The sequence below is a fragment of the Melospiza melodia genome, chromosome 3 (assembly GCF_035770615.1).
Source record: "Melospiza melodia melodia isolate bMelMel2 chromosome 3, bMelMel2.pri, whole genome shotgun sequence".
Classification (NCBI taxonomy): domain Eukaryota; kingdom Metazoa; phylum Chordata; class Aves; order Passeriformes; family Passerellidae; genus Melospiza; species Melospiza melodia.
In genome coordinates, this window is record NC_086196.1 from 15232845 (window position 1) to 15249690 (window position 16846).

General features: G+C 35.6%; 1 protein-coding gene across 3 annotated transcripts in view; it reads right to left on the reverse strand.

Moving 5' to 3' along the window:
* NBAS (NBAS subunit of NRZ tethering complex) overlaps positions 1-16846 on the reverse strand; it is a 159881-nt gene that overhangs the window by 91562 nt on the left and 51473 nt on the right. For all 3 annotated transcript variants that reach the window (XM_063150856.1, XM_063150857.1, XM_063150855.1), the window contains 6 exons: positions 16560-16662; positions 14082-14305; positions 11650-11762; positions 9030-9143; positions 1938-2051; positions 883-1040 (listed from right to left, as the gene is read on the reverse strand). In XM_063150856.1, the coding sequence (XP_063006926.1) occupies positions 883-1040; positions 1938-2051; positions 9030-9143; positions 11650-11762; positions 14082-14305; positions 16560-16662 (826 nt within the window). The remainder of the gene's footprint in view (positions 1-882; positions 1041-1937; positions 2052-9029; positions 9144-11649; positions 11763-14081; positions 14306-16559; positions 16663-16846) is intronic.

A 16846-nucleotide genomic window follows, 5' to 3' on the forward strand; every position in this document is an offset into this window, starting at 1 on the left:
TTAAGGAAAAGACTACACTCTTGCAGCTGCCTTAATCAGGCTGCACACGTGCTGTAGCTATGACTCCCTTCTCCCCCATTCTTACATTCTGTGTCCAAAGACCTCTAAGATGTCTCTATTATACAATTACAAATCTAAGAACACTGTGAACTCTTAGACAACTAAGATAACTATGAACTCAAACAAGTCATAGTATGTAGGCCTAGCCACAATTACAGTGAACAGAAATTTAACATTTTGACAACCTAAATTACTGCCCTTCAATTTCAAATAAAACTTTTGCTATGTCACCTTGACATAAGTTGTATTTAAATGCCACAATTACATGTTCTCACATATATACTGCAATCAGCTCAACACCTAACATGTGACTCTATCAAGTCAGTCACTGCAGAATTAATAAAGACTGCTCAGACACAAAGCCTCTTGCCATTGTTAAAACCATTACATCACTGAAATCTGTGAGAAAATAATTTCATTGCATATTGGGTAAAGATCATAAAAATCATCTAATAAGCCCTTAATACACATTTATGTGGGCATTTAATGAAGATGAATTACAAAGTATAAATACCTGGAAAATATTTTGAGATTTCACCAACTGCATTTTTAAATAAAATGTTTAAATCAGGCAATCAATAAAGAAATGAAAAATACTGAAGACAGAAAACACAACTGCCCTTCCACTTCAGAAACCAATTCATCAGACAAAACTGCTTAGAAAGAGACCTCATTTGCTGAAATATAACAGTGAAAGTGGAAGAGCAGAGCAGAACAAATATAAATATACTGGAGGGTAGAACTTAAGGGAACAAGCTTGAAAATGAGCCCAAGTGCCCTTCACTTAGGGAGGCACTGAACAGAAGCTCCAGAGGCAGGTACCTGTGTCTGCAGCGAGCTGCTCACGGCCAGCAGCGCCTCGATGGCGCAGGGGGGACAGTGTGTCAGGGCAAAGGCCATCAGCTCCTGGCGCATGCCCAGCTCCTGGAAGCCTTCTGACTGCCCCAGCTGACTGCACACCTCCCAGCTTTTAGAATAACCTACAAGGGAACACAAAACACACTCCCTATCACAACTGAAAGGAGGATGCTGCCCGGTTCTCATTGGATGAGATAAAGGAGGGCATGTGGTATTTCTGTCAAGGCTTAACATCCCCTGAAAAAGGAACCATAAAGGCTCCATAAAACAGAGATGATGCTCAACTTGAGACTGACCAAATACATAAAAGACTATTTTTTATCATATTGTAGATAACAATAAAATAGACATCTGTAAGCTTACATCCTATATTTTTACATATTACAATAAGAAAATCCTCATTTATTTCAGTGCATGATAATAAATACCTTGCTGGAGTGGCTGTAAAAAACAAAAACAAAGTATAAAATATATAACACTTGATATATTAAAAAAATCTCAACACATACTGAACTTCCACCCCTCATTCTCAAAGCAGAAAAAAAGAACCAAAGAAACCAATCCCATCTTCCTTAGTATTTTGACACATGTGTTTCATTTACCTTCACTCATACTGTCACATACACAAATCATATAAATAGCACAAACATATAAATATCTTTAGAGTTTTGATAGAAAGGTAGACTTCTAAAAGACCTGCACTTTCCTGCTCGCTGCAGTCGCAAGGTTTTACCTGTCTGAGGAGGCTACAGTGTAGAAAGAAGTAGAAATTGTTGTTCCCAGAGGCATTCAGAAAAGCTGCCTGAGGTTACACATCCAGTAGTTCAGTACACCCTTATTCCATGCAGTATTTGCTGTTTGTGTCTCTATTCAATGCCAGTGCACTTCCACTAACAAGATGTAACTGCTATTTTAATGAAATGGAACAATCTGAAGTACCACACCTCACAGTAAGACAAAAGTCAGAACTCAGATTTCCACCTCCATCACCTCATGCATGATGTATTTATTTACTTCACCTGTGGCCATGAGCTCCTGGCAATGCATACTAGCTGCTTTGTAGTCCTGGAAACTGAGAGCCTGTTCCACTAAAAGGATTAGAACTTGACCTTTTCTCTCCATCTGATCATCTCCTGTAAGAAAAAAAAAATCAAACTTATTATTAGTTAACTGGAATTAATGGTCAACTTAAGCTTGCCACTTTATTTCTTAAGAACTATATACCACAACATGAAAAGTCCCTCTTGAAACTGAAACAAAAATAAAATTGCCTGTGTTTTCCTGAAGGAAACAATAAAAGGAGCTAGTATTTTAAAAAAAACATTGGCACCATAGCTTGCAAAAAACCCCAAACCAATTGGCATGTTATGTCAAGGTTAAAAAAAAGAAGTTTTTGAAAATTGTATTTATGTGTTGGCCAAAGGATCAAAACTGATATTTAAGCTAAGTGACATATAAATCAAAATCCTGACACTGAAAAAAATAATCTTTGTACTGTAGTAGAAGAAAATAATTGAAATGTTTGTTTTCTTATAATATACGGAGACCCATTTAAAACTGCCACTTCATGGCTCCAAATAATGCATGAGATGCAGAAAATGTAAGCATTTAAACATCTGTAACCTCATAAGTTGAGTGAGTAGAACTGAAACTAATTTTTGCATACCACCTCCATCTCAGTCACCAGACCTTCTGGACAATGCCTCTTCCACTAGTTATGAATCAAAAGTTAGACTTTAGATACTATTGAAGTCTTCTGACTAAAGTTTCATCAAGAATCTTTGTAGAAAAATGTCTTGACCTCAATTTTACTACATCAGCATTCACAGATGAAAATCTAATGAGACAGCTCATCTCCATCTCAAAGCCACTTATAGTCAATACAAATAACATTTATATCTGTCACCCTTTACTAGTAATCTGTATTTTTTTAAACTTTTTTCAATTTAGAGTGAACAATTTGCTGGCATTAGTTTGTCCAGTCTTGTGCTCAAAATACTATGTACATCCATGCACTCTATAAGAAGGTGACAAAACACGCACAGAAAAAATAAACTATTAATTTAGGAAAGAATTTTTAGAATAAAAACAAGTGGATTTTTAAACGCAAGCCTCTTGCTCATGCTTCTCCTCTATTATTAAAAGCAATTTTATGCAGTCAGTGTTGTTACAGTAATTTGAAAAGGGCACTGGTTTATGAAACTGTATTACTACAACTTGTGAAATGCAAATATTTCAGAAGGTTAAACAGTTCCAGTTTCAAAAATCATTTAAAGAGTACATGTTCTTGAATTGCATAGCTGCTATTTTTAGCTCCACTTTGCAGATCCATCACCACGGACAAAGTAAATTTCTTTTTAAAGCTTTCTCAAAAGGAAAGCTGTAGCAGTTGCACTTCAATGACATTCAGGCAAGTGAAGTTACCCTAATTATTGAACTCAATCAAGGCTCCCCTAATCCCTGCACATCACGACTAACTCAGCTGGGAGAACAGGTTAGCTTCCCATCATTTTATCTTCCAGCCTCCTGCTCAATATACTGCCAGCACTCAATGCTGCAAATTAATCACATTCAAGGCTCTCCTGTTGCAAAATTATGCCCTCTGGAACCTGGGAACCTCTCATTCGGGCAAAAGCAATTACAGATGACAAAGAGATGCTTCTATCCTCACAAGCTAAATGTGAACTGTCATTTCTCTAAGCGAGGGACACGTACTTGCCACTCCTGATGCCCACTTCACCCTGACAGCTTGACTTCTTACAGAGACATCTGACTAAGTAGCAGACACAAAGCAAAGTCAAGAGAAACAATCAAACTATTATCCCTCAGATTCAGGCAAAATAATCACTGCTATTTATGCCCACTTAAAAATGAGTGGTATTGAAAGAAAGAAAGGAAGAACATTTGGATCAAGGAAGGGTTTCTTTAACTGTGCTTGAGCAGCTGTATGGTATCAGATCTCCCATCCCCAATGTTTCAGCCAAGGAGTTTTGATGCAGAATACAACTCTGCATGTTTTTAAAAAGCACAAGTGTAAAAATAAAAGAATAACTCACTAACACTTCCATTACCTTGGCACTCACTGTTATGGCAGAGAACAATCACTGGCTCCAGTGTTACTCCTTGAATCCCTGAGTGAAGTCCTTTCCCACACACCTTTCATTAACCATGCAGTGACGGATAATGCTCACTGCTGCAGTTTAGTCATCATCTTCCATTCAGGTATAGAAAAATTCACTGCTTCAGCTTTGTAAACACATAATTTGATGGTATTTTAATAATAGTCTCATAAAAGGAAAAGTTTTAAAGTCTAAATTGTCTCCCTTGCCATACTGACAGCTATCCATGACTTAAAACCAAGACAGGAATGACAAAATTCTTCAAATTGTGACCTGATTATATTACATAGTAATTCTGCTTCAAGCCTTAATGGTAACACCTGACAGACTCCAATTCAGAAACTGGAAAGTGGAAGGGGATAACCTAGATGATTCCCTAGATGATTCTGAGGTTATAATAAAAATAACGAGAGATAAAACATGCAAGCTCAGAAACAATAGAATTTTTTTTTCCTTGAGAAATAAAAGATATTGAAATACTTTTTAAAAGCTTGGATCCAATCTGGATTATATGAAAAAAAAAATCTTACTGAAATACCTTGGGTAAGATGCATGCTATTTTTGAGTGGATAAAATAACATTATCCTGAATGAAATCATGCCATTAAAACTTAGAAGTCAAATCATATCAACATTGTACTTCAGAAATACCATGTCACCTAGATTGAGGAGATTTAGGAGATCAGAAGCCATCTACATTGTTAATTCCAAATGCAAGAAAGTCAATGTTAAGAACAACAGATTTCAAAAATAGGCTTTAACTAAGGAATCTCAGCAAAGCTTAAAGCTAATAGATTCACTTATGGATATTAAAATTAAATAAATTTACTATAGAGAAAAGGGAATAATGGAGACATTTCTAGAGAGTCTGACAAAGGAAATAATGACCAACACTCAGCAGATCTTTTTGACATACAGTAAGAGTAGAGAGGATGCTCCTGATTTCTGATACAGAAGCTTTTTTCCTTGCTTTTTTTTTGCACACATCTACTCAAGTAATTGCATAAAGTGAATTTGTCACACCCATTCTTAACAAAGAGCACAAATTAAGTGAGGATTGCAAGACACAGAGCAGCTCCAGCTCCCTGAGCATGTGCAGATTTTCCAGCTGTCATGCTGAGCACATTCTTCCTCACTCACTTTACCCATCTGTGAAATTAAGATAACAGTTCTGGGCTTACTTTACAGAGGTAGTGACATGAGGCTTAAGTAGAGTTCACTGAAATTAATCGAATACTTTAAAGCAATTAAGAAGTTAGCTGATATATCATTACCTAAGCAAGATTTTAACTTTGATAAATATGAATATAAATTCTATTACTAATTTTCAGCGTTGCTCTCAAAGCAAACCGTATTCAGAATATATATTTCACAAAGCTCCTTAATAATGACTCTGTGCAATCTACCCTTGCATCCACAAGAAATGCATTCTTTTAAAATTTAAATTAAAATATGTATGTTCTTAAGATTTTATAGGCTATCTATTACATATAATAAAACACAGCATTTACTTTATGCTCTATATGGACACACACATTAAAAATTTACATAGACATGGACAGATGCAGCAAGCAGGTCTTTCCAATCAGTAATTATACAGGGCGGAGTGGCAGGGGAAGCAAAGAGGGGAAAATACTGAAACAAATTTCTCCACTGAGCAGACAAAACACAAGACAATACTCTACAAAGTGGATTTGGAACAGAAGGGACCACAACTTCAAACTAGCATAACCAATACCAGTAAGTATGTTCCAGAGGACAAAATCAGAATTCTTAAATAGCAAAGGTGACCCATAGATCAGGGTAATTGTGTAAGCAGTGAAAACCAATTAAGGACAAAACTCAAATCTTTCTCCTGGCGTCATTTTATCCAATTCTTCATTAAGCGTGTAAAGTTCAATCCTCTTTTTCAAAATCCAGACCTATCCCAAAATATCTCAACAAAACCATTTGCTTTCATCAGAAGCTGTTAGAAATCACGATATCCTTCTCCAGTAGTTTTACACCTGCAAACAAAGACTATCCATATTAAAACTGCAGAGAAGGTTCACCTTTTCTAATATTAAATTTAAAGTACGCTAATTCAAAAATCTTAGAATCTGCCCTTTTGTCTATAAAGTAATTTGTGGAATAATACTAGTGTTTGTTATCACACAACAGGGCTACCAAGTCCTAATATAACTCTTCATCATATTAAAAACAGTATTAATAGTATTAATTAATATTAATAATTCATTGGAACTCAGTAACTTAAATTACAAGTTGACAGATACATAAATACCATTTCTACATTTCCTGTAGAAATCCTGTTTTTAATCTCTACCATCAAATTAAACAGTGCTCCTCATTACAGACTATGATTAAGGCTATACCAGCATTACAGTTAAAAACTGTTCTGAAAGGTATTAATAACCTAGTTACTCAAATTCTAAGAATGTTTAAATTCAGTGTAAGGTTACCTATTCCATCACTCATCAGAGGTATACAAAGGACCAAAGAGTAACACTCTACAGCCTTTCTTAAATAATCTGAGAAAATATTGTATTTACATGCATGCTTTGAAACGAAGACAATCATGTTTCTTTTGTATGCTACTGGCTAATCCTGTGGATACTTGTCAGTGGGCTAGAGAGCCAGACACAAAAAATTTGCAGTAACAGTGGTATGCCATTTACAGCTTCCAAATCCAGAAAAACAAGCAAACAAGTATATTTAAGAAAAAATGAGTTTCTTAAAATTAAATAAATCTGTTTTCAATAGACCATCTGCTATAAAAATTAGGTTTAAATAAAATTCACAACTATGGCATTCTTGTACCAAATCTGTATCTTACTCATAAATGAATGTTCTCTACAGATGACAGCTTTCCATTATAAGCAATACAACTAGTTATCCTTCAGTGACAGTAAAACGGCTTTTAATCACAAAATCTTACAACTACGTATGTAAAACAAAATTTAAAAAACACCTCACATCCCTCACCACAGAAAGTCACTACTGAAAATGTTGTCTTGCTGTATTTTCCTTTGAGATAAATAAATGTTATTCTATAAGCAAAAGATTACTTTGAAAGTGACCAAGTTACTTGTATATTTAGCATAAGAGAAAAATGTCTAAATAGCGTATTCCTTACTCACTCTTGAAATATAATTTTACTACTAAAATTCCCAACTTACCATAGGAGCAACCATCAGCATTACTCTCAAGATTAACCACTAAAGTCAGAGCCCCACACTTCCTATGTATATATGTCACCAGTTGAGTAAGTAGTAGTTTTTAAATCATTCACCTGTTTAAAAATTTACCATCTCACACATTCATCTTCTGCTTTTCTCTAGCCTGGTAAGTGCATGGAAGAGAAAAACTGGGGGGCCATTTTATCATCTGGCTTTAAATACATCTTAAATCTCTCTTTTCAGTGGTGATTCAGTAGCTGTCACTGTGATTGTAACACTAGCACACGGACACCACTGTATCAATGAACTCTATAAAAATTCCCTGAAGTTCTCCACATACTATGCAGGGACTGCCATCTTTCAGTCTCTGGAGATGGGAGCCACGAGTTTGATCTCTTTTCAAAGGCACATACCAGGGCACTGTAAATCCTACAGCTAAGGCACTAGGATAACACTACTGGACAAAGCTTTATAGAATGTCTCTGGATACTGGTTTTCCTTCTTTCACACAAAGATAATTACTTAAGATTTAAAAAGAAGGTAAAACAAAAATCAGCAGCATTAACACAAAGAACCCAGAATATTAAGAAAAATTCATGAATTTTAACTTCATGTTCATAGGACAAAGCAGAGAGGAGAAAGAAAGTACAGTAATCTTGTCATATGAACCAAGGGAGAATTGTTTTTTTTCCCCAAAAGCCTTACAAGCAAAGAAAAAGAAGTTACAACTGTCATTCAAGTTTTTCTATGGATTACATATTTAATATGTAGATTGGATCCAGCTACTCATCATGGTACCATCCCACCCCATCCTCCACCCTTCACATAGCAATGCTGTGCTGACCAGAGTGAGGATGTTTCCTGTGACTCCCTTCCTTAGAATCAAGGTATCTTGGGAGGTCAACAGCCTAATTTCCATACCTCTGTTCTCAACCTCACACAACAGTCGCAAGGATCTCCCTTCCTATTTATAATACTATGCAAAAAATAGCCAGTATTAAGCCTCATGAAAATGTGAGAAAAAAATCTTAAATGATTTAACAAATAGAGAGGGAGAAAACAATTAGCCAGGCATGTTTTAATAACAAAGCCGGAATGCATTGATTTTATATGCCCTGCCATAAAATATAAAATATTTTATATTTCTATATTCTATTTCTACAGCCTAAAGATACAGCAGTATGGTGTTTACAGCTACACTGATTAAGTATTTTTCAAAATTAAAAAAAATCAAAAGGCAGATACTTTGAGTAGGCCATAAAAAATTTTCCTTAATATCCTCAGGATTCAATCTTTGAAGCTCTTCAAATGAATACTCAACTTAATGCATTATTTTTAGTGCCCAAAGGAGATACATGCAGCCTAGACTGAAGTGTAACAGCTAAAATTCATGCTTTACAGATTATTTTTCCCCCTGTATCTTAAATGAAACTATTATTAAATCAGGCTACCTTCTTTCATAGAGGTAATAGCAGTCACAGTAATTTCAGTAAATTCCCTACCAATTAACTGTAAAACAAGATATTCTCAGCCACAACTCCTCCAATCTGAAATCAGCCTTTACTCCAATTCTAGATTGGATAAGGCATTTTTTTATTTCAGGTATTAGCAGAATGCAGCAGCTGACCATTTCAGCTGTTTTACAGATGAAATATTCCACTCATGTGAAATGCTTCATTCCTCCCCAATGACTGCTCTTCCAGGTGACTTTTTAGTGGTATCTTTGAATTCATATTCTACCCATCACCTAAAATACCCTAAAGCACAACATGAACGTTCATTGCACTGCAGTTCAGTGTCTTACTAGTACAGCTTACCTGCAACTCTCAGCAGGTTTGCCAGTCCCAGGAGCTTAGCAGGCTGTTTATAGTTTGTTGACATCTGAGCCAGACAGTCCTTGATGAGACTGAGTCGATCGGAGCACAAGCGCACTGTTGAAAGGAGAACGGGTTTAGAGACTGCACAAATGAACTTGACTGCTGTGTTCCTGCTCAAACAGCACAGGGCAGAAGGACTGCTGGGGAATATAAGAATGCAAACACAATCTGAAAACTAGCTCAAAGCTGCCTGCATGCAGATCCTCAATTATACCTGTAAACAGAAAAGTTAAAATAACACCACAGGATATCCAGCTCCAATCATTAGCAAGTCAGGCTGTGAAGGGAGCAAAAAGAGAGAACTGACCTGAATGGAAACTCTTTTTTGTTTCATGTTTTCACATTCACTCTTTTAAAATGTGTACAATTAACTGATATACTTTTATACTTTTTTTTTAATTATGATTTTTGCAATATCCCGTAAGACTGCTAATACAGGCATTAACTTTTGTTTAGAATGTTGCAACTAAGATTTCATTTATTTAGCATGGACAAGATACATCATACAGACTGAAAGAACTGTCATTAGCAAACGCTTCAGCTCTTTTTAATTTACTTTAAAATTTCCTGAGGAAGTGGAAGGATAGCTTGCAAATCACAAGGTTCTTTCAACCATATCCTGAGCAGCTTATAATCAGTACTGTGTTTAAAAAAAAAATACCAAGAATTAAACAACTATTTTAACTGCATAATTTAATATCATTAACTGATTCAAGTGCTCTATTTAGCTCATTAGTGGGTGGCTAACCTCAGGCTGTTGCTCTAAAAGGTGATGCTTTCATACTATGCAAGTTCTCAGAACACAGAGGAACAGCATGCAGATATCCCACTTAACACTCAGTAAGAGTGAATGGCTGCATGGGGATAAACTCTGCATTAGCATATTGGGCTTAAAACAGGATATTAGGCCTCTAAATAAGAGCAAAGACATATTAGTATAATGAAAACTGTTAATTCTGGAAATTAGACTAAAATGAATAAGAATGGAAGAGCAGGAAAAGGTCATCTTTTTAGTTTCATTTTTAACATTCTATCACAGGCATATATTAGTATTCATCAGGAAAATGTTTTCAGTCACTGATTATTTAAGCAGGAATTTTTAATACATTATATAACTAAAAGTAATCTGATATAATACTGTGGGTCAAGCACTTAAAGATGAACTTGTCTTCACATTTTATTTTAATACTGAGTCTTCAAACCCGATTTTATTACAACATAGCATAATGATAGTCCATAAACTTAAACTGTTAACTTTGCTAAAATAGAAGTGGGGGAAGATCTACAGACAACTAAACACAGAACTGCAAACAAAAGTCTATTGCTAAAAGACTATTGCTGCAGCTGATCCTTAGTGCTACTTTAATGACATTCTATCAAAGTAACAGATCATTTAAAGGCTTTCATTAAAACTTGAAAACATAATTTTAATCTTATTAGATTAATTTGATTTACAAGAAAGATACTGAAGCAAGGATGTCAGGATCATTAATGAAATTACATGCATGATTTCACATATTCTAATTAATCTAGATCAGTTGTATTACACATTCTGTTAATGCAGCATTATGTCACTACTTTTTTTAAATGATATCTCCATGTCCACATCAAAACAAGTTGAAGAAAATACATGTACCCTTTTACAGGCTGAACAAACAGACTGAAAAATAATTTTACTCTAGAAATCAACAGACCAATACTGCAAGATCTAAAAATCAGACACTCTCAGTCCAGAAATGTTAATATTTCTGATTATAACATTTGGAGCATCAATTCACTTGAATAAATACTTGGAAAAAAAGAGAACAAAAAGGGAGCACCAAAGTAATGTAACAACTGCTGCTGAGAACATCTACTTCATTTTCCATGATATGGAAAGTACCAGAAGTGCTTTCCATAAATCCCAGTATTTCTCTGCACAATGCCAGAAGCAAAACATTATCATCAGCACATCTCATGTCTTAGTGCTCATCTCTGCCAGTTCCATGAGTAGGGTTCATGCAATTTCATTGTACATAATCATAACTTCTTTCCAACCTTTGTCCAACACCTTTCTGTTCCACTGCAGTTGGAGCTACAAAAGATTTCGTTTTAGCACAGAATCAGAAGAAATACCTTGCAAAAGTTCACTTCCACTGTCATTGGGTTTTATATACTTCACAATGAAACAGCCCAGTGGAGACATGAAAACTGCCTGACAAGAAGTACTTCTCTCATACCTGTTATTTTAAAGCACACAGCCAAGTGCAGATTATTTGGTAAATAAAAAATGAGCTCAATTTCTGTTCAATCACCAGGAGTTTCATATACTTGATATTCTATTTTAAAGTTGTGTTAAAAGTCAAAAAAACAAAGACACCATATGCAAATTTTTTTCTTACCTCACAAGCTAAAAAATTCTATTAAAAATATAGTTTTTCTATGTGCCTGTAAACTGCTTGGAGGCAGTATATGGACTCTTTATTTTAATCATAGCACACTTATGTAATAGTAACTATTTCTCATGCATATTTATGCCTATAATTCAAGTAATCATAGGAAGAATAAAATTAAGCAGTACCTTGCAGCGGTAATATTTTCACACCAAACTCTTCCAGGTAACCCAGAGCACGAATGAGGTCCAACTCCTCCTGAACAGCACTTGGACTGTCTTCAATAAGTTGTAGACAACACCTAAATAAGAACAAACACATTTTTCTGAAGTCTGAGGAAAACATTTTAAATTAAACTTGTGGGAGAAGTTAACTGATGAGTAAAATAAAACAAAACAACCACCAGCAGAAATTAAATGTGCTTATGAAATGTCAGAATACTAAGTGCTTTTGTAATGCACATGTGAGGTGTTTGATACAGTTCATCTCTTATAGCTGGCTAAATGTTTTAATGAATTTCTATTTTGGCATAGCCTTCTACTGGTTGTTATAAGCACATCCCCTAAACCCTCCTGAATTTAGATCTGCAATGAATTTACAGATGATGTTGAAGGTTTATGTATTTAAATACATAATTATTTTGGGAAATATTTCTTCTACCACTATAGTGTTTTGGTATTGCCATATAGTAGAAGTTATAAAAGCAAAACACTGTAAAAAATTAACAGAAGTGAAACACTAAGAGTCATTGTCACAAATTCAGTTTCCTCAACTAGGTACAGAAAATAAAACAAAGCTTATTAAAAAAATAACAAAAACCCCACTAAATTCCTCTGAGGATGAATTAATGCATGAAATTATTAAGAGCACATTATTCTAAATAGAGTTTTTAAATCATATGAATAATATATTCTTGCAATAAGCTTTTAGATAGTTTTTTTTTTTTTAAATACAAGCTGCATTCTGGTACAGTGTAGTCACATGTTGTTTTACTAATGCACATTGAACAAAGAAAATGAACATGCAAAATCACAGAATCATAGAATGGCCACAGGTTGGAAGGGACTTTAAACATCATCTAGTTCCAAATCCCCTGCCATGGGCACAGACACTTCCCACTAGACCAGGTTGCTCAAGAGCTGCTTGAACACTTTCAGAGATGGAGAATCCACAAATTCTGGGGAGAATCTGTCCTAGTGCCTCACCACCCTCACAATAAAGACTTTTTTTTAAACATCTAAATTAAACCTAGTCTCCTCCATCCTGAAGCCATTTCCTCTTGTCCCACTACATGCCTTTGTTAGAAGTCTGTCCTTCTTGCAGGCTTCCTTCAGGTACTGGTATTTAGGTCATCCCAGGGCCTTCTCTCTTCCAGGCTGAACAACCCCAAATCCCTCAGATTTTCCTCACAGGAGTGCTTCATCCCTCTGAATTCACTCCAACAGATCCATGTCCTCCCCATGCTGGGGACCCAGGGCTGGGTGCAGCCCTGCAGGTGGGGTCTCACCAGGGCAGGGCAGAGCAGAGGGGCAGAATCCCCTCCCTCCCCTGCTGCCCACACTGCTCTGGATGCAGCCCAGGGCACGTTTGGCTTTCTGGGCTGCAAGGGCACATGGCTGGGTCATGTCCAGCCTCTCACCCACAGCACCCCCAAGTCCTTCTCAGCCAGGCTGCTCTGATCTGTTCATCCTCCAGCCTGGAGTGACACCAGGGGTTGCCCAGATCCTGCTGCAGCACCAGCACTTGTTCTTGCTGAACTTCATGAGCATTATGAGCTTCATGTCTTGAGCTCGTCCAAATGGCAAGTCATCTCATTTTAAATGGCTAAAATCACCATACACATTAGATTAGGAAAATATTTGATTTGTCCAGCCTGCCCTATTTTTTCTCCACTCGTTAATTAATAAACATTTTAAATCAAAAACAAAATTGCATGTTAGCTGAAAATCCCATCTGAATCCAGCAGATTTTTCAGGCATATTGACAAATACTTCAGGCTCAATATTAAAATAGGAGTGGAATAGAAGAACTACAGAGAAGCTGGAATTGTCTGCCTGGGGAGGTGGCAGAGTCACCATCCCTGGATGTGTTTAAAAAAAAATTGGATGTGGCACTCAGTGCCATGGTTTAGCTGAGGTGTTAGGGCATGGGTTGGACTTGATGATCTTAAAGGCCTCTTCCACCCTAGTGATTCTGTAAATACATTCTACCTAAACCAACTCGTACACAAAGGCTACTAGGAGACCTACACACAACAATCACTCACAGAAACTCAAGTTAAGTTACCATGAAACAATTGATTGAAAGTAATTCAGAGGAGAACCAAAGCATGTTATTAAACAGAATAAACACAGGGTCACACATTCATAGCAAGTATTTGAGCTAAATATATTTTGAAATATCACCATAAAACCTTAAGAGAAAAGCTGGTCACAGAACCCTTAGGCATTAAAGGGGTCTTTAAACTCTTTGCATGAAAAGCAACACTACTCTGTATTTCCAGAGCCTGCTTATGAAAAACATTCTCAACAGAAGACTGGGTGGGGGAGTGATACTAGCAAATAATGCTATGACAACATTACATCAGTTGTGTTTATGCATAGGATGGTTGTAAAGGTACCTGGCCAATTCCATACAGCTATCAGTCAAACTGGTTGAAGAATTGAAATATTCTCTACCAGCAGCCAAAACCAGTTCAATGCTTCTGGCATAGCTGACTCGGTACTGTGGCTTCCCTTTTGATGAACTTGGTAGATCCACTGACCAAACACTGCAGTGCATCATTTGCCCAGCCAGGTGGATATTGTCAACACTGCTTGAGCACAGGAGACTTTCGGTGAATATCTAAAAGAAAGAACAGTAATTGAAAAATCTGCAGGAGCAGTAGCTTCAAATTGGCATCTGTACTGTATGGCATTAAGCCCTTTGAATACAAGGATATTTGAATCAAAAGAATATATTCAGTCCAAGCAGAAAACCTAACTTCTACCAAGGGAAGTACTTCTACAATGAAGTAAAGCTAAAATTAACTAGTAGCTAGTTTCTATTTGCTGGAAGTTAAAAAAAAAAACCCATATCAACTGTCTTTTTACAGTATGACTTAAGACACCAAAATATACCTACATTCTCAGGTATTAATACAATGTAAGAATCTGGAAGGGCAGTTCATTATTAAGACCTTAAAACCAACAATGTAAGAGAAGAAATTCTGTATTCCTAAAGTAACTAAAATTATTTAGAACTGAGTATATAAGCTGTTCTTTAAACTTCCATCAAGACTATCTTCAAAGAATGCAAACTCATATAATGCAGCATCTGCCACAAAACACCTGATTTATTTCAAGGTAGAAATTCTGCCCAATTTAAGACACTCAACCTCAATTCCTTAAAAAAATTGTTTTTTTCTTGAGCACAGTCATTACTGTGCTAATGAAAAGGACCATAAAAAATGTAATCATTTCAGAAATACCACAGCTGCAGCAATATGGCCTTTATCAAAGGTTTAAAAGTTCATAAATTCAAGAGGATAAATGAATCATAGAGCCAAGGTTGGAAGGGATTTCAAATGATCATCTGGTCCAATCTTTCATGGAAAAGAGGGCATGAAGGAGACTATTTAGCACTCTATCCCATCACACTTTATTTCAAGATACTTCTTGTCTAGGAAGACCCTCTCCAAACCATATCATGCTCTGGGAAAGGAAAACAATTCAGTGGTTCTTAAAGAACATCACACAAGTGGATTATCTTCCATTTCACAACATACCAGCCCTCAAGGAACAGCAAGAGATGCAAAATATCATAGCTGACGCTTCCCCCTCAAAGATCACACACAGAACATTCACCTCTCTCAAAATTTATGAAGCCAAAAAGACAGAATTCACTATGCATGGAAAAAGAAGAGAGCAAGCAAGCATCATGCTAAAAATAGCCAAACCTCACATGGGATTGCAAATCCTTACTGCCTCACCAATTTATCAATTTTGAAGTCATCAAAGTATAATTGCATATGACAGCACTACATTTAAAGCATTTTCAGCACTCCTACGTAATATTTTTTTCCAAAACCCTTCATTGTGTTTCTTTTTTAATCATGTTTCAGAGTTAAAAAATAATGTTAATAGAAAAATTACATTAAGATCTGAGTAAAGCAAATGCCTTATTTGCAGAGTACGCTAGTATTACAATTTCTTAACATGCACTTACAAAAAAATTCAAGTACCCTAAATTGTAGCCCACCAAAAAAACATGGCTATTAAACATGTTGCAGTTTTTCTAGCCGTGCAACTACAGAAAAGGAGTGATTTTTCTTATATAGAAGTTGAATAGCATTGTCTTTTTCCTTCTTTTTTTTTTTTTTTTTCTGATTTGCTTTTAAAACTTCTCCTAAGAGCTAATCAGAGGGGTAGACATAAGCAATTAATTCTGTAAATTGCAATAAAACATGCTTCTCTATTGATATAAACACTAATTATAGGTGACATACTAATGCATCTGTAATAAATTGCAGTACATTGAAGTGAAAATGTAAATAAATAATATATGTCACAGCAAATTCTACATCTGTCTAACAGCAATCTTTTGCAAATACTGACATTGGTTTCGACTTTATGCACATGCAAGGGTTTTTACCTTCATTCAAATTAAATTTCTCATCTCACATAATTTTACTTCAATTGCAAGCAGCAGAAAGTCCATAATCCTATAATGATCTTGGATAATATCATCAAACCAAAACTCCATGTTTAAGAAATGCTTGAGTGAAGATAACATTTTATTTTCATTAGTCTGGAGTGTTTATTGCTAAATACATTTGTACACAGAATTACAGGCTATGTAAGAAAATCTCACAAAGTTGACTCAACTTTTGAAAAAGTTGAATTTTAATAAAAGATATACACAGTATTTATTAGAGGAGCTTTAGATAAAATGAATAAACACCAGAAATTTTTTACTTAAATAAAATACTGGGGAAAAAAAGGCAGTAGGCAACCAAGTATTAACACAGAAAAATGTATTTAAACCTGTGAACAACAATATGAAATAAGAATGTGTAGCTTACTTGGGACATAAGCCAGTAAGAAGACAAAAAACTCACCTCATAGCAAGTATCTGAATGTAAGCACCTATACACTTTCTGCTGCATGTCCAACATATCCTGGAGCAATTCCTTCCACTGCGCCTCACCAACGGACGGTTGCCTACAAACATTTTTTAAAATTAAATACTCGCTTCTCCAATACAGCTTCAAAGAAAAGCAGTAGATTTCCATCACCAAAAATATAAGTTTTCTAAACTTTATTTCAATATTTAATTAGAGTTTTAACCAGAAGTGATTCAAAGACAGAAGGCTTTTAATGTTATTGAATATTAAAACAGTATCTG